At 36.0% G+C, this 22,482-nt stretch overlaps 1 protein-coding gene across 7 annotated transcripts in view; it reads left to right on the top strand.

The window, feature by feature from the left end:
* The window catches only part of STXBP6 (syntaxin binding protein 6), a 97,474-nt gene that overhangs the window by 60,162 nt on the left and 14,830 nt on the right, over positions 1 to 22,482 (top strand). For all 7 annotated transcript variants that reach the window (XM_058026764.1, XM_058026757.1, XM_058026761.1 and 4 more), the window contains 2 exons: positions 12,124 to 12,254; positions 14,050 to 14,215. In XM_058026764.1, the coding sequence (XP_057882747.1) occupies positions 12,124 to 12,254; positions 14,050 to 14,215 (297 nt within the window). The remainder of the gene's footprint in view (positions 1 to 12,123; positions 12,255 to 14,049; positions 14,216 to 22,482) is intronic.

Below are 22,482 nucleotides of genomic sequence, written 5' to 3'. Positions count from 1 at the left end.
AGCTATGAGGCTTAGAATAATGGATGATATTAATACTATGTATTAGAGGACAGAAAAATCAAGCAAGTGCTCTACTGTACCTAAAACTTAAGAAGAGACAGAGGACCTTTTCTTTCAGGATGGGAATTTTCTGTGTTAGAGGTATATGAAGCAGAGAATAAAAAACCTCCCAAGAAGTCATAAACTAACTGACAAAAAAACCCTTTTTACAAAGACAACTGTAAATACAAAAATGTCTGTAAGTTGTATAGTAATAAATTTCATGCAAGAAAAATAGGAATTGTTTTGCAAATGTTGACAATCCGTTGTTAGTCCTGGTGTTTGGAGATTCTTCTCTTTATTTATATGTTTAATTTTGAATGGAGGCAAGAGAAAAAAATTATAGTCTGGTAGAAATACTGTACATTTTTTCTTTTACTTTATTTCCCTACCTTAAAGTGCTTGCAGTTTTTACAGAGTGGTCGGCACAGTAAAAATGTCTGACATAAGAATATAGAACTTGATCAGAAGTAAATGCTGACAGCAAGAGGGCAGTTAAGTTGAATAACAGAGTTATTTCTGGGTAGTGTGTCATTTCTGTGTATTTTTAGAGTTCATTCAAGCTCTCACTATAAGCTTAAGGAAAAATTACTTAAATTGAAAATTGCAAATCAAATTTAATTTGTAAATCTGCTCAGCACTAGGCCCTTAAACACTATGTTTCATCTGATTTTAAGTGTTAGACCCTGAACTTTCAATAATTAAGTAATGCTAAAGTAAAGTATTGGTGCGGGTAAAAATTGTGTTACGTAAACTGACACTAAAAGACAAAATATCTATAGCTCATTACATTAATATTCTACATTACAGCAGTAAATTGATGCTTGTAAAGGAATGTATGAATACCTGAGTAGATCTAATATCACTCACTTAGATGGGAATAGTGTCGTGTAGCACAACTTTCCCTGTCCTTGTAGGCAGCTGGGGTAATTTGTATAGCAGAGCTGGAGCTATGAGGTGAGAGGAGGAGCTGAGAGGAGCACACGGGGCTCAGAGCTGTGATTCTGTGTCTGTGCAGTGGCTCAGTGTCACAATGGGATGGCTGCTGGTGGCATGGTGGCTGTGGAAGCTGCTCTGCAGCCAGTCCTGGTTCATTTCCTTTTCCATTACTAAGATAACAGGATGTGCTGTGTCCCTCAGGTTTGCAGGTGATGCCTAATTGGAGGGGAGGGAGGTAGGACTTTCAGTAATGTGGCTCGTGTGGCTTTCAATAACGTGGCTCTAGATGTGGGAATGGGGAAACAGAAAGGGACTTCCTGATGTTTGGCCAGGACAAGTGTGAAATCCTGCACCTGGGCTGGAATAATTCTCTGCTGGAGTAGAGGGCTGCCTGTCAAGTCAGGAGAGGAAAAACAATCCCCATAGGAAAGTGAAGTTCTTCATTTGATTTACTGTCTTTGGCAATTAAGTAACCTCACTGAATGATAATGTTTGCCCCAGTTTGAGCAGGGGTTTGACTAGGTGACCTTGGGAGAAGTCAGATTCACTTTTGTGATCCTAAATTGTATAAATGAGCAGGCAGCTGTGAAGGAACTCTGGCATGTTTTGACAAAGTAATTCTGGTCTGTATAAAATCAAGAATGTTTTGGTAATCTGAGTGCTGTGTACAGGCTTCTTAGAGTTTCATGATGGAATTGGTACAAGCAGCATACACTTTTCTGCAGAAAGAGCAGAGTGTTAAATTCAGATTAAATCTCTGTCAACAAGCTGGATGCTTTTGAAGACTGTCACGTACCAGTGGCCTTTTTTTTTCCCTGAAGATTGAGTTTGGATATCTCTGTTAGTCTTGAATTGGACTTTTCTTTGAATGACGAGTACAATAAATAAGAATCAGGATGCTGTTAAATGCAACACATCTAGTGAGAGATGAAAGGTTCTATCAAAAAAAAAACCACTTGATTTTATATTTGCTCCCTAAAAGTATTGTCAAAAGTATCTCTGCTCAATCATAAATTAGTTGGTTATCTTTTCCAGAATTTAGCAGTGTAGTGTGTCAAAATTGGAACAATATTATGCTGTGAAAGAAATAGTGTTTGATTTTAATTTTCCAGAGTAATATCCCTTGTGAGGAGGTCTGACAGTCAAGTCTTACTTATTAAAGTTGGTATTTGAATCTTACTTTGCTTTGCAGTGGTGGATGTTACATGTTAATTCTGAAACTATTGGATGGACATGGTTTTATTTGGTGTGTTTCTGTATCCTGCTGTAGAATGGGTGGACCTGATATGTTCTGCTTTAGGTTAAGTGTGGCAAAAGATGTATGAAAGTGAACACAAATTACCCATTTTCTCAAGATTTAGGCAACAAGTATGGTGGGTCTTCTCAACAGATTATGGTAGATACAAGAAGTGGCCTCATTTAGGGTCTTCCATTTTAAACAAATCAGAATACTTATTTTCATCTGGTCTAGTTTGAACCTTCTAGTGTCTGGCTGGAAGAACTCAAATGCATTTTCTATTTCAAGTGTGTTTCCAGAGTTTCTTGTGAAACATATAGCATGGTACATATGATACACTCTGTTACCTCCAATGCACTGCAAGGGACAGAAAAAAGTTGGTCAAAAGATGATAAAATGTCACGAGACAAAAAAGCTGCAACGTCACATTTCATTTTTCAGGTTGTGCTCTTCTTTCAATCTGCTTGTGTTTAGAGTTCATAAATTCAAAGATATACTTTTAGAAAGATTGCCAAAACCTGCCAATATTTTTTGTCGGTTTTTTCACATTTTCACAGTCTTGCCACGTACCAAATTGCTGGTCTGCACCTCAGTTTCTACTTTAGGAAAGCTGAAAATCAGTTAGAAGGGTTAAGTACAGGGAGATGTAGTGAGCAGTTCGTCCACTGTAAAATACACCCCTCATGTTGCATTTTGGATGAATGCATAGTGACAAAAGTAGGAGCAAGCCTTCAAGACATTATAGTGTTGCTTGTAGTATCAGTTCTCTCAATGTTCAGATTGTTGGCAATTTTTCAGCATTTCTTCATATCCAGACTGTGTTCTTATGGCCTTTTTCTTTTTCTCCCTCCCCTCTTTAAAGTCATTTTACTGTACTTCTAGTTTGGAGAAGTGTCTGTCCGCTAAATGCTAATATGGTTTAGGGCTTTTTTGCACTATTGTAACATTGTATTTTTTTCTCTCCTGATATATGATTTATGGAGGAGTTTTTTTTAAATTTGACTGCAGTACTACTAATGTTCTCTGTAGAACCACCCACCAAGACAGCAGGCAGCTCCATCCATTGTAGACCTTGTACCAGCATTCTCAGCATGGCTGGAAGCTAAGGGGGCATGTCTGGTGTCTCAAGTTCAAACTGCAGAGTCCTAGATAGTGAAACTACTTTAAATATTTGAGATTATAGCTCTCTCTGATCCAGACTTTTTATGTTTCATGCCTGTTCTTTGGGCATTTTTTTCTTCTTTCACAGACAGTCTTTCAAACTGTTGCATTTATCTGCTATAGAATATCTTTAGTCTTAACCTTTTGAATGTAGAAGAAACCCAGATCTGAGGAACAACTCTTCTTTTTTCCTTCCACCTATTTTTAATTTGGCTATAAATATAAATGTATTTCTAATACACAAAATCTGCAAAAGAGAATAATTGGATTTTCCCCTCTCAAGGGCTGTTATTAATGTACTATGTCTAGGAACAGTATGGATATTGCTTTAAAAAAAGTATACTTCCCTCAGTGTAAGTTTCCTTTACCTTATCCTTTGTGTACTGTCAACTAATTTATACTTTCACTGGCTCTTTTCTGGTAGGAAATTGGTCCAATTTAGTCAGGCAAAACACATGCTTTCAGATAATTCATACTTATCTATTTGGGCAGATAAAATCCTATTGTTCAGGTACTTCAAAACAAAATTAACCAAGCAGTAGTGCTGTTAACAGACATGAGTTTATTTCTGGCTTCATGGCAGTTTTTTGTTTCAGATTGGATTTTTTTGATAGTTGTTACTTTGTAGAGCGAAATTAGAATGTACCTCTCTAGTAGTAGCTTCTATTGATTATATTTACAGACTGAACAAAATTAGTTCAGTCCACATAGACTTGTTGAATAATACTTCAGTATTGACCTGGAGTCCAAAATAAAACTTTAAAATGTTTCCAAGCTGAAATTTATTTTCTTATTTGGCTTTATATCACATTTTAGCTGTACCTTTAGGTACCTCCTCACTGATATATTTCTGGGGTGTTTATTGGTTTGGGGATGTGTGTATATGTGTGTTTCAATTTCTTCATAGCTTTAAGTGGTTGAAGTCTGACAGACATTTTTAGTTGCTTATATTGAGATTTAGATGTTTTCATAACACCTGTATGTGAAGGGTTCTCTAGAATTCTCTCGGACAGACTGAGTTACAAGTGCGTGGAATAATTTGCCCACTGCTGTTCTGACTTATGCCATTGCATAGCAAAAGCTGGGGATTTTGTCTTGGATGACTGTAGTAGCCCTTTCTTACATCTGCTAATGAAAAGTATTTTTTTAGTAGCAGTCTCATCTGCTGTATTTTAGGTCATTGATTCAGTGCAAAATCAAGAAAAACAGAGTTTTCTAAGTAACTTTGAAAGCTCCAGTAAACCCTCTACCCTCTTATAATGGGATTCTCTTAGAATGTAGGATCTTAAAAGTTGTTGGCCAGTTTGTTTTGTAACCTGAAGCCTCTCAAGTTATTTGAGCAAGCTTAGAAATTGAGCACTATTTGTTAAATACCATTGTCCTTGTATGAGTTACTGAGTAACAAATTCAGGCTTTAATTTTCCAGAGCCTCTTCCTGCCTCTCAGGACACTTACTGTGAAGTTCAAACATTGTTTTCAGGCTGGTGAGGTAATTCCTAGTGTACTCTCTGCTAAGGATGCACATCTGTTAACTTGCACGGGAATTTTGCCAAATTCCACTTAAGTTGACATGTACTTTTGTGCTATTGATTTTAATTGGTTCCTCACAGTTTCAGGTGCTGAAGTGACCAGAATGTGATAAAAGGATGACCCACATATGTATTCACTATGGTTTGTGTCTTGAGCCTTGATTTCGAAAATAAATTGAAATGAGATTTTCTGCAGTGTGCATACATGCTTACAAGGTGATTTTAAAGTATACTTGCTGTTCAGCAAAGTCTTTGCAGAATGCTGCCTGCCTTTTAAGGGAAGGAGAGCAAAGAAGATTGAGGGTATAAGTGATCCAGAAAAATAGAGTGAACTGAAATTCTCAATCACCAAATATTCTCCAATTAAGAGACAAGACTCTATCATGCCAGGAAAAGGTGAACTACTAAAATAAAATGCTCTAGGTCAGGATCAGCTGGAGCTCTGTTCTAATTGAAAAGGTCCCCTGATGAAGATTTTGGTGTCTGTGTTGTGAGAAATTCATCATTCTTCCCTGGGACATGGCTTGAATATCTATTATCTTCCCTAGAGTGACCCTGCTTTGGTAGATCTGCCTGAGCACCATGCTGTCCTCTCAACTAGGTTTTAACTAAAAACACACACAATAAATCTGCTGGTTTTGACTAGAAGTATCTTGAGTCCTCAGATGCAGCTGACTGTGCGCAGGAAAAAGGAGGTGGGAAAAGTTTGAAAGTTGGCTGCTTTGCAATATAAAGTAGTAAAAGGCAATTCAAACAAAACCTGGAAGTTCAGTCATCATTCTGGAAGTGAAAATGTGTTTAATAAGATTCCTTTGCAGATATTTGCAGTTAAGCAGAAGCTTTCTCTCTGGTGACAAAATGAAGTCTGCCATTCTTGCCACTGTTACCTACATTTGTCTATATAACTGCCACTATGAAAAGCAGCTGCCTTGATATCAGTAACTTAAACTATATTGCTGTAGTATTTTAAGAATCATTTAAGCAAGTTATTAATTTAAAACTGAAAAATTTCTATACTTATAGCTTTAAAATTTTGATAGAAACAAAAGATGAGTCTTCTGCAATGGATATGGATGATGAGGGGTTCAGGTGTTTGAATAGTCATAAAGTTTGTTTTTAAGGACAATTATTTACACAGTTCTGTGAAAAATAAATGGGGGAGGGGGAAACAAAGGCAAGGCATTCTGCCTCTGAGTAGCAGTTTTTTATTAATACAGTCATGTTCAAAGACTCTCACTTCAGGCTTATAACACTTCATGGTGTCATATGCATGAACAAAAATAAGTATTTTTTCATTGCAACTCAAAGCAATTTTTTTTTTTTCATTTAAAGTCACCAGAACACTTTTTTATGTAGTCCTTTATCTTAAGAAGATACAGCATGTATCTTAACCTGAATTTCCAGGTTAACCAATTTTTTTAGTACTTGATTTTTCTTTTACCAGTCAACAAATAAAGATAACTTGCATGTAGAAAGAAAATTTATTACTTACATAAGACTTCATTTCAAACAATGTATGAATATACGTTAATTAAGAGAAAGGCATTTCATAGATTTTTATCCTGAAGCATGAGGCTGGCAACTTATGGGCAGTGATGCAGTAGAGCTGATTTAAGCAGACAGATGATGCACATTGTTATCTGAACTACTGAGAAGGGCTGTGGGAAAACCAGTATGTGTTTAGACTTAGGAGTAGTTTGCCTCTTTTGTATCTGAAAGCTTCTCTTTCTTCCAATTTGATGTCAAAACATTATGCTGTGCCTAAAGAAACAGAAGGAATTAATGTTTGGTTACACTGCTGTGTATTTAGGGCCATTTACATCCTCATGTCCTATTTGGCAAGTGGAGAAGGTGGGACTGTGCTGCTTGTCCCTGCTTTCAACTCCTTAGATCCCAGATGGTAAGAAAGCAGCACTGTCAAATGAAGGAAAGAGGAAATATGGGCAAAAAAAAAAAAAAAAAAAAAAAAAAAAAAAAAAAAAAAAAAAAGGAGATGCCATTCTGAGAAGTCAGGCCTCAACTTACAAACATTTTGACCAGCAAGTGGGAATTTAATCCTGCCCCAGTTTTAGCTGGTTTTGTTTATTTTCAGTGAGGCTAGCTGTCTTTTGCTGCAAACATATCCTTTCTTTTCTCTGTACCTAAAAAAATATTAATCCTGGAAGTGGCAACATAAGTCTGAATTCTTTTTGCCACAGTCTTCTCAGAGCATCCTTTTGTATTATATATAGATCCTAGAGGTCTAAGAAGTGTGGCAGGTGTGCAAGAGGTACTAGTTGGACAATCACAGTGGGAAGGCTCAAAGTTCTAGAATTAATTCAGACTGCACATTAAATCAGAACAGTTGAAACTGTTCTGAAAAAACATGAAACACTACGAGTTTTGGTGCTCAAACTCAGAGCTGGAATTGATAGGTAGCAAAGCAGATTGGAAACAGTTTTCCTAAAATTCACATGTTATACTAAGACAGTTTCATGTATATCTGGCTCTTACTCCTCATGACCTAAATAAGTCAGAATGCACCTGTTTGCTCCATCTTGGTCTCAGCTTTATTTTTCTGATTGTTGGAAAGGTATTGTAGGAAAATCTGGAAGTTGCCTGCCAAGACCATACTTTGGGGACCATGTGACCTGAACAGTAGTAGCTTGAACTACCTTGTAGCCTTGCAGAACAAAGTAATACAAACTTCTACCATCATAAGGGTTAAGGGAATATGTGTGTGTCCTTTCCCCTGCCTAGTCTTCATTTCCTTGCTTTGGGAAGAGTGTAAGATTTTGAAATGAGGGGAAAACAATTGTAAGGATGTCTTAGTGACAGAAATACCTTCTTATACTGTAGGAATAGAGATAGATCATCTTTTCTTTCCTTTTGCTTTGGAGTTATATAGGTAAGAATAGCAAATGGGGGCCAGGCCTCATAGATATCTTAATGCCTTTTCTTCGAGCCTTTGTATTTTGACATTTGAAAGAAAACCCAAGAAATGCTTCTTTCTCAATCTTCTGGGGCATTTCTACAAGTTACTTGTGCTTTGTCCTCTGAGACAACATTGCAGAATTGAGTAGCAACTGGACAAAGATACAAAAAAGTCACCAACCTCACAAAGTCTTCCATCATAAATTGTTGTAGCTGATTTCTCACATTTTCTTACTTCACTGATAACTCTGTTGCTTAAAAAGAAGAAATCTTATTTTCATCTATGACATGCAGAAATGCTATATGAACCTACCATTTATTGATGGCTTCCAAATAAATGTATTTTGTCCACACTGCTACAGCTTGTTATTTTGAAGGCACAGTGTTACAGTTTTAGAAAAAAAGGCAAAGCAAACAAAAAAAACCACTTAAGATTGAAGCATAACTTAAATATTGGCTTTTATTAAGATAGATGATGATTATGTAAGATCTTAGCAAAAATGCCTAAATGATTTGTTGGAGAGGGAATGCGTCTAGGTATATGTAATTACTTCAACATTTTTTCTATTTTTTTTTTTTTAGAAAATACTTTTTACGTGTTTGCAAGATAACTCCCACTCAGTGGCTGGTGAAGTGCTCTAGTTTTTTAAGCAATATAATGAGCAGCTAGTGAGGATGGTTTTCCTGGCTGCCAAAGGGTTTCTCAGTAGTTACAGTGACTGCCATATTACTGTCAAGCTGTCATGGACTAAGTGATGGTTTTAAAGCATGTTTGGTGGGTTCATGAGAAGCTGATTTTTTGAATGCTGTAGAAATGCTAATGTTTCCTAAAATACTGCCACACAAAAGGTGAAATGCAACTAGATCTGTTTGGCTGTGCACAGTAATCATGAGTGTGAGATGTAAAGGAGGAGCTGCTGTTTTCCCAAGAGGATTGTGCCATTTATTTTAAGACTGAATTTCTGCTTAAGGTGATGACATACCCAAGGTCCTTGTAGATTCCTTCGTGGAGGAGTAGCCCTCTTGGCCTCTCCCAGAGTTATGTGGTGGATGATACAGAAACAGTCATCTAATCAAGATGCTTTTATAATTCATCAATAATAGGCATTTTTGGGAGGTGATGAAGTTTGGAAATGTAATGTAAATCTTTCACTGCAGTGCAGAGCACTAATGGCTCCAAATGAAGACAAAGCTGCTGTTTATTGATTATTAAAAGTGCTATATAAAGAAGTTTGGAAAAGTAGATTTTGGATCTGTCAAGTGAACCAGTTTCTGGAGATGCTGAGACTGGACATTTAGTGTTTAAATATCATCTGTAAAATTTTATATTCTCACCTTGAAAGATTAATGCCCCCTGTTTCCAAGAGCATTTAAATGTATGTTATGTATAAGCCTTCAGAACAATAGGAAGTTTGCTACATTAAAGTTTAAGGCTATACATTTCATGATTGGTTATCCATGAGACTCTGAGAGGGAAAAACATATAGTGTTTCCTGGTGTCAAACCCTTTGTTTTGCAGAGCTGATAGTGTTAATTGTATGTGTGATTTACATATAGTAGGCACAATTTTTTTCTTTTTAATACAAAACTCATTTAGCAGTAGATCATTGCCCATTTTGCATGGAAAGAGAATAATCCATAGGCCATAAAAGTTGAGCCACTGTTAAATAACCTTCAATTAGTACTGATTTGTAGAAGATATGTGAAACTTAGTCTAGTAGAATGCTGTAAAGTGTTTGAATACAAGCAAAGAGTAAATTTAGGGAAGATAGGCACATAAACTTGTACAGTTTTTGAGTTTGTTTCGCACTCACTGTTGTGTAGGTTTGAAGTAGAAGCAGAATCTGTATATACCCTGTAGGTATAGATAGGTTTCCTGACACCCCTGCTTAATTGGGATTGTTACATTTGGATGCATGGGCCATGGAGCAAGCAATGGATCTTTAATACTAATCTCACTTCTTAGTAATAGCAGTCTTTGCATTTCAGTAGTCATTGTGGTCTAATTTTGCTGCCACCTTTCTGATACTACATTGATCTTCTGTGTTCTGTACCATTTGATGTAAGATTCTAATCACCTACTTCACTATGCACCAGTTTGGCTCTCAGTGCTTCCACTGCCTATGAGATTTCTGGCAACTTGTTTGCTACATTCTTGTCAATAGGCTGATCAATATACTGAGTCCAGCTCTGCTTTCCATTCCAAGGTAGCTTCTTAAAAACAATTATCTCCCTTGTGGAATGCTAGTATCTCTTTTTTCTTTTTCCCTGCTAAAATTTCCTTGGAATGAATTTTCTGTTTATCAAGTTGGTGTTAGGACTTTCACAGACACACTCAGAACTGAAAACATCTAAATCTGAGATACTGAATAGAGCTTTTCATATTAATCTGCTTTTGCTAATGTATTCCAAAGTACATTTAAAAACAAGACACTGATCTGTGTGTTTTAAAATTTTCATCCTAAGAACCAATATTAACTTTTTAACTTCATGGAATGATAAGGTATTACATCAGTATTTACTTAGTGTTTAACTGTCTTCTGAGTGCATGCTTTTTCAGAGTGGGAAGCCTGTTAATTTTCCTGGATATCTGGGCAAATGGGGTGCACAAAAATAAGCAATCTTGCTGTTTAAGTCTTGATTATTTTAGAAGCTCTCTTTGACTGCCAGCATCTAAAAGCAGAGAAAAGCAACTTTTTCCAATAATACTCTTATTTGGTGGACCATATGGGTAAAATTATTTTTGGAAAGAGTTTAGGTAGGAAAAAAATAGATGACACACCAGCTTTAGTAGATTATGCAATACAATGATTATACAAATTATTCCTTCACTGAAATTGGAAATGTGTTTGGGAGTGACTTAACGTACAGCAACAGAAAACTGGCATGTAAATAAAATACACATTTGGCTACAGAAAGTGTCTAAAGCTACTTATAGAACTTCCATGGGGTTACACTGATTAAAAGAATATTTGTTTAGAGAAAGCATCTACTGCAGGAAGTCAATTTTCCTGCTGTTGAAAAGCCAGCCTTATTAAGTGCTCTCTGAAAACACGATTCTGACTTAATGATACACTTATTTGAGAATTGTATTGCTTTTTTTTTTATTCTTTTCCAAAATCAGCGCAGACTTCTTTTTTGTGGTTTAATAAGTAATATTATTATTCATGGTTGTTTGTGGTACCTAATATTTTGAAGGGAAGGTGTCAAAAAAAATTTTAGTTCCTTAATTCTTATACCTGTTTTTTTCACAGACTATTGTCTGATTTGATGGATTTACTATGTAGTAAGCACATATACCTATGTTTCTTGGCTGGCAATCAAATGTCACAAATGTTGGTGGTGTTATACAAGTATGTCCTACGTGTACTATATTTTTCAATCAGCAATATGAAATTTAGTCTAAAGTAACAGGTTTTTTTCATAAGGTGTATATACTTACATGGTCATATGGTTGGGGTTTTTTTCCTTCTCTATTTTCCTAAATTGAGAGAAAGAAACTAGTAATACTCAGTGCTGGATATGAGACACTTAAGCAAATTAGCATGGGGGAAAGAGAACAGTAAGGTAATTGATGGTGCACCTTTCCTATGAGGAAAATCTGAGAGAATTGGGTTTTTTCAGCCTGAAGAAGAGAATGTTTTGAAATGACCTAATTGCAGCCTTCCAGTACCTGAGAGCCTAAAAGAAATCTGGAGAGGGACTTTCTACAAGAGCATGTCGTGATAGGACAAAGGGAAATGGCTTCACACTGCAAGAGAGTAGATTTAGGTTTGATATTAGGAAAAAAAGTCTTTACTGGGAGGGTGGTGAGGCCCTGGGATAGGCTGCCCAGAAAGGTGGTCAGTGCCCTGTCACTGGAGCTGTCTAGGACAGACTGGATGGAGCTCTGAGCAACCTGACCATGGCAGGGAGATAGGAACTGGGTGATCTTTAAGGTCCCTTCAAACCCAGACCATTCTGTGATTGTAAGAATGAAATGGAAAGACCTTTGTTGTAGTGCTGGGTGCTGGGGTTTTTTACAGAATGTTGGTAACTTAAGTTGATAATGGCTAAAATATATCCAATTTTGAGTACTAAACAGCTTGTTTGGCATCATACCACCATTCTGAGAATAAGGAATATGCTTTTCAGTATGTTATCTTGGAAAGATAATGCATTCTGCTGTCAGAATTGGTGACATGTATTTGCTTCATGAGACACTGTAGAAAATACACCAGCAAAACAACTACTGATAAGTGAAGTAAACAGCATGCTCCTGAATCACAAAGCCCATTTTAGCTATATGTTTTTCTATATGTTCAGTGACAAACAAGAAACCAGCCCAAGCATCTATTACAAAGGTGAAGCAATTTGAAGGCTCCACGTCATTTGTGAGGAGAACGCAGTGGATGCTCGAGCAGCTCCGCCAGGTCAATGGTATAGACCCTAATCGGGTGAGTTTGAACTCTTTTCTAGAGAATGAAAATTGAGCTGTTATCTAACTGATTTGGGAACCAGGCATTCTTTCTGTTCAAAGGGTATCTGGAAATATAAGATACAGGTTTAAGTGCAAATTCTCAAAAAAAGAAATAGCTAAGTGGGATATGTGAAGTAAATTTTAATGGGAAACATAGGAGGAGACTAAAACTCAGTCCTATGGATTTTTTCTTCTTATCTTTCCTTACTTTCCTTACTACTTTCTCTTTTCTTTGTAAAGAGCCGAGTAAGAGCCTTGTTTGCTTCAGCTTTAAGCCTCTTGAGGTCTATTTTGGCATGCAGCTGTGCTATGAGATAGAGCAATAGGTAGAATTAAGTACAGAGGAGGTTGCTGAGATTCAAATTTGTGCAATCTTGTGAATCCTGCATTTTTTCTAGGACAGTCCTTTCCTCAGATATTTTGGTATTCCTTATCTTATGCTAGAAAATGTGGTAGTGTCCTTTAGCTGCAAATGGCAAGTGAACACTGATTTAAACAAAAAAGTACCAAAAATAAAATAAAATAAATCAGCCCTATATTAAATAATTGTGGAATTATTCCTTTAATTTGGGCTATGCAGCTCACCTTGAGCTATCTCAAGGTGAGGTTGTATGAATATGTCTTGGGCTTATGAATGCAATTCTCCAGTACTAAAACAACATATTTAGAAGTTAAAAATGTGTCTCATATTATGTGCTCACAAAATGATTTTGTGTTCTTTTTATAGCAAAATATTTTTGTGACTAGCTCCCTTGTTTCTTCAAAGCTGTGCTCTGATCAGCCACCTAAGCATCTTAACTATGGTGCACCAAATTCTATCACTCGCCAAGTCTTAGTACCTAAGTCCCTAGTACCAAGTATAGTTATTACCTAAAGACTTGGTACAAAAAAGAACCCCTTGTCCACTGCCTTATGAAATGCAAGGAGTGCAGTTATGTTTTCTGTGGGTAAAGGGACTATGAAAGCAAGTGAAATGACAAACAAGTAAGGGATAAGAGTTTTAGGTCCTTTTACAGCGTCTGCTATGCAGCTAGGTACATAACAGATTGAAAGTCCTACCAAGCTCTTAAGCTTAGAAATGTTTCCTTCAAGCTACTCTCCTTGTGAATTCCCAGGGTTATCAGCTGGAATAGAACATTTACTAGATCAGCTTGCAAAGCAGTGTTTCCCAAATATTAAATGTATAGCATGATTCTTGCATCAATTCCTTTTATTTTGGCAGCCAAATCTGGTATAGAACTGCACTGTGATTTGTTCTGGGAGTGGCCTTTTGCTCATGTTATCCTGAATCCTTTGCAACACTTTATGAAAATGCTTTAAATACAATAACTAGGACTTGTTAATTGCGTAGGACTTAGCTTATTTGTTTGGTTGAGCATGGAGAGTAGATCCACATCTTCTATAACGTAGAGTGACTATAAATTTTGTGTTGAGAGACATAAATGCTTGCATAATATAGACGACACAAATAACTGTATATCTGAAGATAGCAATGGTTTCTTATGAGAATTTAGCTTTTAATTTTTTGATCTAAAATACAATTTTTTTTCAGATCTTTTTGTCATAGCTGACTACTCCTCATTAAAAATAACAGTAAAAGAGCCCTCCTGGCTGTTTGGTCTTTTTCATTCAAAAATATGCAGTAATACCAGGATGGTTATTAGTTGCATGACCTTTCTACTTTTTGCAACACAGTATGTTTGATAAAATATCTTACTCTAAGTCATTTGTAAAACAGGTATAGTAGTAGTCTTCTTTCTTTTTTCTTCTAGGATTCCCCAGAATTCGATTTACTATTTGAAAACGCGTTTGATCAATGGGTAGCAAACACAGCTTCAGAAAAATGCACATTCTTTCAGGTTCTACATCATACTTGTCAGCGATACCTTACAGACAAGAAGCCAGAATTTATCAACTGCCAATCTAAAATTATGGGAGGTAAGTGAATCAAAGCTTAATACTTTGCAGCTGGACATGAAATTATTTGCATGTGATTTATTCTGTGTTCAGATAATCTTGCAGCCTAATGACATCTTGAAATCATGGGTCTGAACACGCTAACTTAGCAGTAAACTTCTAGGCTTCAGCATTTCTCCACCAAGCACCACTTCACACTCTTCTGTTACCTTTTCATTCCTTTTATTTTAGCTACTGAAACTGATAACTATTGATTGACAAATTTATCTGTATCTGTTTTCTTTTAGTGTCTTCTCAAACTAAGAAAAAATGTGCAAAATTTCTTGTGTGTTCCCTGATTCTTCCCTTTTCCATGTGAATAGAAGTTCTTTGTTTTCTTCTTGGTGTAGTGGTGAGGAGGGAGCTGCATTAGTGGGAGAAGATATACTCTACAATTTTTCTATTTCATATATGAAGTCTCATGTTGGTTATCTGTTTGCTAACTTTTCTTACTTCATTCCTTCCTGCAAATAAGTTGTTACTAATAAAGCAAAACTCATTTTGCCTTTGAACTTGTGTTATTCTTTTAAGCTTGACCTGTCCAAAATCGAGTTCCTGATTCAACTGACCCAGTATTAAATTTATCCTGAACAAGTGTCATCAGAGTGGAAAAAACTGCCACTGAGGTTCATAAATAGATGTTTAACTTCTACTTTTTCGACACACACTAGACTCTACCATGTCCCATGAATCACACCCAAATTCTACCTTTGGCAGCTTCCTAGATAAAATGGGAGTATTTAGTAATCCTCTGATAGCAGGTGATGACCATTTCCATATTCCTTGCATGCCATTCTGACTGGGCACAAGTCTGGTCTGTGTATGTACGCACACAGTGCTGCATACAGACATTGTATAGGAACTAATGAATCTGCTCATGGATGCAGTCCTTCTGCTGTTCTTCACACTATCAACTTTTCCCTCCCACTGGGTGATACACTCCTATGGGTAGGTTTAAATTTGACAGAACCTGTACAAACTGTAAACCAAATAATAGTTGACTAAATGTAAGTGACTTGCTGTGTCAGCCTCACTGAGCCAGCTGTTTGTATCAAAACCCATTTAGTCCAAAACCTGAAATACCAAGAGGATTTTCTGGAATGTATGTTGAAATGTGTTCTCAAGCTCAAATTCATCCCGACTAGAGAAATTAATGTCCAAATGTAGCCAAGCAAACCAAACATAGACCTGAGGATATAGTTTGAACTATATGATATCCAGTTGAGAATTTACAACTTGGGGTTTTTTGTTGTTGCTGTTATGTTGGTGCTTTTTGCTAACTAGTCAAAACAGTATATTCAAATCATACTTAAATCTTAGTGCAGTCAGATTTCAAGGCTTGTCACTTCATCCCCTCAGCCAAGGCAGCATAACATTTAAAGTGATATTCTTGTGAACCTTCTGGGGATGTGAAATTAATACTTTTTCTTTTTGATGGTTTGACAATTTAATTTCTAATACTCTACAAAATTTTTTAAAAATAAATTATTAGAATATATACATGCATGCATTCACATGGTTTTTTAAGTCATTATATAGATATGCTCATCTCTAATAGGCATGTGGGTAACATGTATCTTGTAGCTAATACATATTTTCAAAAATAAAAAAAATAATTGCCACCAAAGAACAGTTCTTCCTAAGTGGAACTGAAGATGAAAGAACTTGAAGGGATTGTTTACAAGCCTACTTATCTCATTGAACCTTGTTCCTTCCTAAAGGATAAATGTGAAGAAAGTGAAACTCATGCTGCTCCTGTTTCTGCAGGGAGTGCTTAGGAGCTTAGCTTTAAGTAAATAAGGGTGTTCTGGTGGAACGCCAGATCCTCTTCATGGCCTTCCTCCTTTTACCTCCTTTCTCTCTCACACACAGTTACCCATGCATTTCCCCCCATAGACCAGAGCCCTGCTACTGACACTCCTTCTGCAGAATCATTTTTTGCCTTATTTTCATTTGTGTGTCATGTAATTATGGTCTGCAGAGTTAAATACGCTAGACTATTTTCTGTAACTTGATTAATGACATCAGTACTTGCAGCAATAATGAGAACTGACTGATGGTGTGGGTGCTAATTCTGAGAACAAAGAAAAAATTCAAGTTTAGGCAGACTGTAACAAGATTCCTCCTACTAGTGTCTTAAACTAAATATTTCAGGTTTGTCTTATGTTTAGAATTTAGGTGAGCCCTGTCCATAGCTTACATCCATTCTGGATGTTATCGTGGAGAAGAAAGGCAGGCTTTGGGGCTAGAGGCCTTTTTTGACTGATTTTTCCCCTTGTGTAAATTTATACCATACAGGTTCTGATACTGGAATGTGTGTAATTTGGAGTATCTTTGTGTTATGTTATTTGGTGGCCATGTTAGTCGGGTTGTATTGCTTTTGCAAAGCAAAGTTGGAGATGGCTGGTGTGCAGAAACCCTTAGAGGTTGTGTTCATTGGAAATGCTTGATTCTTGACATAGCATTGAACTGACACTGAGGATGCATTTGGTTCTCATTTCTGGATAGAACCTTGAGGTACAGTGATTGAAACTCTTCAGAGATTAACTCAGGCCCTATAATAAAGAACAAACATTTGCTGCCACCTTTAGATGCATATTAGAAATGCATTTGGTTTTAAGCTTTGCCCTACCTCTACACATTGATATTTAACAATTTTTCTGCTGAATTAATCAAAATATTCTTGGAAACCCAAAATGATGGCATCTTTACCTTTGTGACCTTTTCTGTAGGACACCCTGCAGGAGTTATAAATGAATCACTATGTTTCCTCCAAGAATAAAATGCCAGTGTGGGAATGGTAATGAGTACTTTTCCCATACAGTATTACTCATCTTGGCTTACCACATTTGAGACCTGCTGAGCATATAGTGGTGTTTACCATTCACAGCAAGATTAATGACTGACCAAAGGAGACAAACAAAAACTTGTGTTAGAAATTGCCCTGAGCATCCTGGTCTAGTGTGTGGCATCCCTGTCCATGGTGGGGGTTTGGAAATAGATCCATCTTTAAGGTCCCTTCCCACCCAGGCCGTTATATGACTCTGTGAATTAGGATGGGAAAAAAGACAATTGTTGTCCTCCCTTCCGTCAGATACCTGGTAGTTGGTTGTTTGTTTCAGTTCTCACCTGAAAGACATTGAAAACAATGTATATTTAAACATACTACTCTTGCAGACATTCACATGTAAATTAATTCTGATAGAAATGAATTTGACCCCCAAAAAATTAAAAAACTAACAAAAAGCAATAACTACAAAGGTGAGTTATCTGCAGTATCTGTTATTTTGGTGGTTTGCTGTTTTGAAATGACCAATAAAATTTAGCCATGTTCCCATACAGAAACATTTTTTTTTTCAGTTTATTTAGGTATTTTTTGCCAGCATATACCAAATACTCAGTTATTATCATTCTAGAGATGAAAATATTAGAAGTGTTTTCTGCTGCCTAAGACTATTTCAGATGCTTGCTCTTATGTCCTGCATATTCATGTCAAAACTGATCCTGCTTTGCAGTTTTACTTAACTATATGTATTTTACTGATCTTAAACACATAAGCCATGTATTGAGATTCAAATTAATAAGAATAGTTGAGATCTTTTTTGAGATAGAAATTTGGCATATAATCTGAGCTCTAAATTAACTTCTAAAAGAGGAAACTTGTAAGGAAAACAAAAGTACATTATGTTTTTGCAAAATCTGTAGGGATACATAAATTGAGAAGGGACATTTATCATTATAAAGGTTGGTTCCTTTTTCTGATACGTATGACTCTGAGACAAGGTAATGTAGAAAGCATTAAGCAACATATTTGCTTGACTTTCTGAAGACTGAAGGTTTAAGTAAGATGTTCTCTTCAAGATGCAGAATAATGCTGTTTGCCATAGAAATTGGTTGGTTTTTTATTTGTTTTTTTTTTTTTTTTTTTATCTAGTTGTTAGATTTTGATGTTTACAGAGCCAGACTGGGGCTCTGTGCTTTGTTATAGTTACTGATTCTGAAAGTGTCTGATTGGTTAGACTGTCTTTTATGCTAAATCTTAATTATTATTGAAAATATTGCTTACTTAGAATTAATTATAAATGTATTAGATTAGAATTTAAAGTTTTACAAGTTTAAATATATTTTTCCATTTGGAAAGTGGGTATAGATTGTGTTAATCTGAAATTGATCCTAGTTAGGTATTTTCTTAATGTATAACTAATACTTATTATATAGTAGCAACCTGTCCTGGCATCAATGCCAGTAATTAAGAACATTAATGGGAGAAGATAAGATTTTCTGTAAGGAATTTGTGACCTGTCCATTCATCTCTTAATCCTTGTTGTGTATATTCTCCAGAACTGCTAGAACTGTAAAACATAATGGCTTTTCTGTTTCTTTTAAAGAAGGAAAAAAAAAACAGTTCTGGGTGACAGACAAATGATATCTGTAAAAGGGAAAATTATTTCCTAATTTCAGTAATTTGATTAAACTTTAATACTGTATTGATGTAGAAAGGCAGAGACATCAAATGCTCTGATGGTGTTGAACCCTAGAAGAATCCCAAAGTGTGTGAATGTATTTGCCTTGGAAAACTACAAATAACAGCCTTTTTTTTTTTTAATTTGAACATTTATTAGCACTCAGACCAGATCATGACCAAAATAAAGTATAAAGAAAATAAGAAAATCCTTACCTATGAAAATCCTACCTGTGAGAAGGGAAACTAGCCTGGCCCCATGGTGTGTTACAGGGAATGAACACTAGAGATCACATCCTCCAGCTGCACAGTTAAGATGAACTACGACTGCCTGGACTCATAAACTAATGATGATATTGATTAAAAGGTTGCAACATGTTTCAAATGCTCTCTGCAGGTAGATGTTGTTTGCTTTGCTTTCCTATAGAAAGCTGATGATAAGTAAGCTGAAGGTTGATGTTTTTCTTCTTTACTCATGGATTGGTCTTAGCACACCTGAGTTATGACACGCTCAGTTTGTCAGTCCTTTCAGCCCCCCTCAAGGACTTTTGAGGCACTTCTTACCCAGAGGTGGAATTTATCTTCAATGTAATTTATGATCATAGTGGCAGAGCTATTCACTGCCACTTTTACCCTGATTTCTTTTACTAAGATATCTTTCACTGTTTTACCTCACCTAGCTTCATTAGTTTAGTGTTTTTGATAGATTTTGAAGGTGCAAGTCTGATTTACACATACTCAGTATATTTATACTTACATGGATAAATTTTTATATGGATAAAACATAGGCTTAGGTTTGAATATATATTTTACAGCATTTTGGAATTCATCAGTTTTTGCCTAAAATGAGATGGATGTCAGTTCTGTTTTGTGCTGCTGAGCATTACTTGATTGGTGAAAGCTATTTTCTGGTCACCTTTGTGTGTAACCAAGCAAGACCAGACAGTTTTTTGTCCTATATAAAACTTCCTTTAATCTAGCTGACCTCTGATGTGGAAAGGTGATTGTCCATGTTCATAATGACTTCAGAACTGTTAGAAATGTAAAATAGCATTGCTTTTCTATGTCTCACAAAGAAGGAAAAAAACCAACCTTGTTTGATGGACACATTGGTAAAAGGGAAAAAACCACCACCTGAATGCCCAGGTTTCAAATGTTTCAAAAACCTGTTTAAAAACCTAAAATCTTCCTTTTCTGTTCCTGCAACCTGGTATTTCCTATGTTTCAATGTTAGTTCACTGTTACATCATTTAATGCAGCATTTCTCGCAGTCTGGAAAGTGAATGCATGTGGTGCATCAATAGTAATAACTATTCAAAATACCTCTGTGGAACACACTTCGTTGAATGAACCTAGAAACATTTCTCAATATTTCTGAACTTCATAGATTCTTGAGAATAATTTTTGCATAAATTCTCAGGTTTCTTGAGTCCAAAAAAGTCAAATGAAGCATTAAATAATGGTTTTTTCTTAATGACATTGCTCTCAATATTTGACTTTGTCTTGTATGTAAATCACACAGTCGCTCGCTCAAATATGTTGCTGAAATAAGCAGACATACATTGTGCTTAATGAATTGCTGCAGAGTTATCATTTTCTTACCTTTCTGAATTTTAATTCTTTCCAATCTGTCAGAAAGGATCTGTTTAAAGAATCACTTCTTGATCTTCTTATGAAAATCCTGTATACTATGTTTTTCATTATCAGTCCCTATAAAAATCATAAGGCACTACATATCAGAACAAAGTCAGCAGGAAGTGTGAATTAACTTGTACTTGTTGTCCAGCATTGTCTCCATTCCAAAAATCATTCTAAACTTAGTACATTGTAGTTCCTCATGACTAGCAGGAATTCATTAGTGTTGACATTTTCAGTCTTCTGAACTTCTTCTGCTGACACAAGTAGGATCAATTCAGTATGTATAATGGCTCTCTTTCTACTTCGAGCATAGGTCATTTCTCTTCTGAAGCATTTTAGGATTTTCTTTATCTTTCACAGTTCCCGTATTGACATAAGTGGATGACTGTCACTGACATCTTTTCATAAAAATCCTTTCTTTAGGATTTTTCTCCCTCCTGAGAAGCTGTGGCCTCAGCAACAAAATGTAAACAATGGTTATCTGCTGCTGGGGAATGCAACAGGTGTATTCGTGATTGGTCTTGGGTGGATGTTTGGATTTGCTGACCACTCACGGCAGAGCTGCTCTCACTTTCTGCCTGGACACAGACCTTTGTTATTCATTCCTTTTCTGTTCTTAGCTTAGCTAGCCTTCTGAGAACTTTCCTTCTATTTCTTTTTAGTATAGTCATAATGTAATATATATCATAAAATAATAAATCAAGCCTTCTGAACATGAGGTCAACATTCTCATCTCCCTCTTCATCCTGCAACCCTTGTGACCCCTGTGACAGATGACCTTGTTTGGATAGTCTTATTTACTAACATAAGAAACACTATTAATTTTTTTTACTGCTGAACAATAAAATGCTCCATATTTTCATATCTTTCCTCTATTTCAATTCTGTGTACATAATTTTTTTTTTAAGTCTTTTGGCAATGCTGATGCTTAAAATAGCCCATTTTAATTCTCACTCTCTTTTCCATCCCTTGATATTGTCATTCTATCCTAGCTTATTTATATATATTCAGCATCCACATTTGAATAGAATGTTAGTCTCTATTCTTCTTTGACTTCAAACAAAAAAATCTAGTTTTTAAGTGTCTGGGATCTTTCATTTGATCTCCAAATGTACATGTATATGAAAGTTTGCTCCTAACCCAGCTTTCTAAGCTCTTTAGATTTCTGACATTGAAGAGTTAAATATAAAATATAGAACGGTAGACCATTTGTCTAGGTAGCAGAGAAAAATGTCTTCCTGGCTACTTAAGCCATTTGAAAAATAACTCACAGAATTTAGTTTCAATGACTTGATATTTTGATATTCATGGATTAGCATTATTGTTTAATATAAAATATTAATAAATAGAACACAGTGTGTAGTCTTGGTGATGTCTTAAGATCAAAGTGTTGGATTTTTCAGAATTACTTAAAAAAGGATTGTTTCAGACGTCCCACTGTGTTATGATAGTAATTTCCTAAGTAGGTTATTTATTGATTTTTCTGTTTCTCTTTACAGTATTTAAACTCACTCATAAAATGCAAAACAGATTGGATGTACATCACCTTCACTCACTGTGGACTTTATTGCATTACATATTTTTCTTCATTAAATAATATATAGTTGATGGATCTGTATAACATTTTCTGTTCCCTCTCCACTGCCAGACCACTAACATCAAATGGGTTTTTTCAACGTTTGCTTTTATTTACGTTTGGCAAAGATACAAAATTACTACCTCAACCAGGTGCTGGTTTTGGAAATCAGTAGATACCCTCAGTTTGCACACCTGTATTAACACTATTCTTTCTGTTTCCTTCTCCCCTCCTTCCTTCTCCTTTAAGGCTGGTGCTAAGGTGGTGCTTTAAAACTGGTTATTGATTTGGTCAGGAAGGTGCAGAGTGTGAAGTTCTCTGCAGTGTTGACTTAAAGGCTGCCAGTTTGGAGAATCATTGCTGGCCTGGACAGGTGTTTAGTAGCATATGCTTTCATAGCATAGCAAATTAAGGTCTTTCAGACTCCCTTATCTCCCTTCAGGGACCATAGCAGACTTCTCTTTGTTCACTGTGAGCTTCAGCTCATGGTTAGTTGGCTGTTGAGAACCTGGATACTGTGATTGCTCTACAATTTTTTTTTCCCCATCTTAAAATGTACCTTGCACATCTAAG

Source organism: Melospiza georgiana, chromosome 6 (genome assembly GCF_028018845.1).
Source record: "Melospiza georgiana isolate bMelGeo1 chromosome 6, bMelGeo1.pri, whole genome shotgun sequence".
NCBI lineage: Eukaryota > Metazoa > Chordata > Aves > Passeriformes > Passerellidae > Melospiza > Melospiza georgiana.
This window is presented reverse-complemented; position numbering and strand designations above follow the sequence as displayed.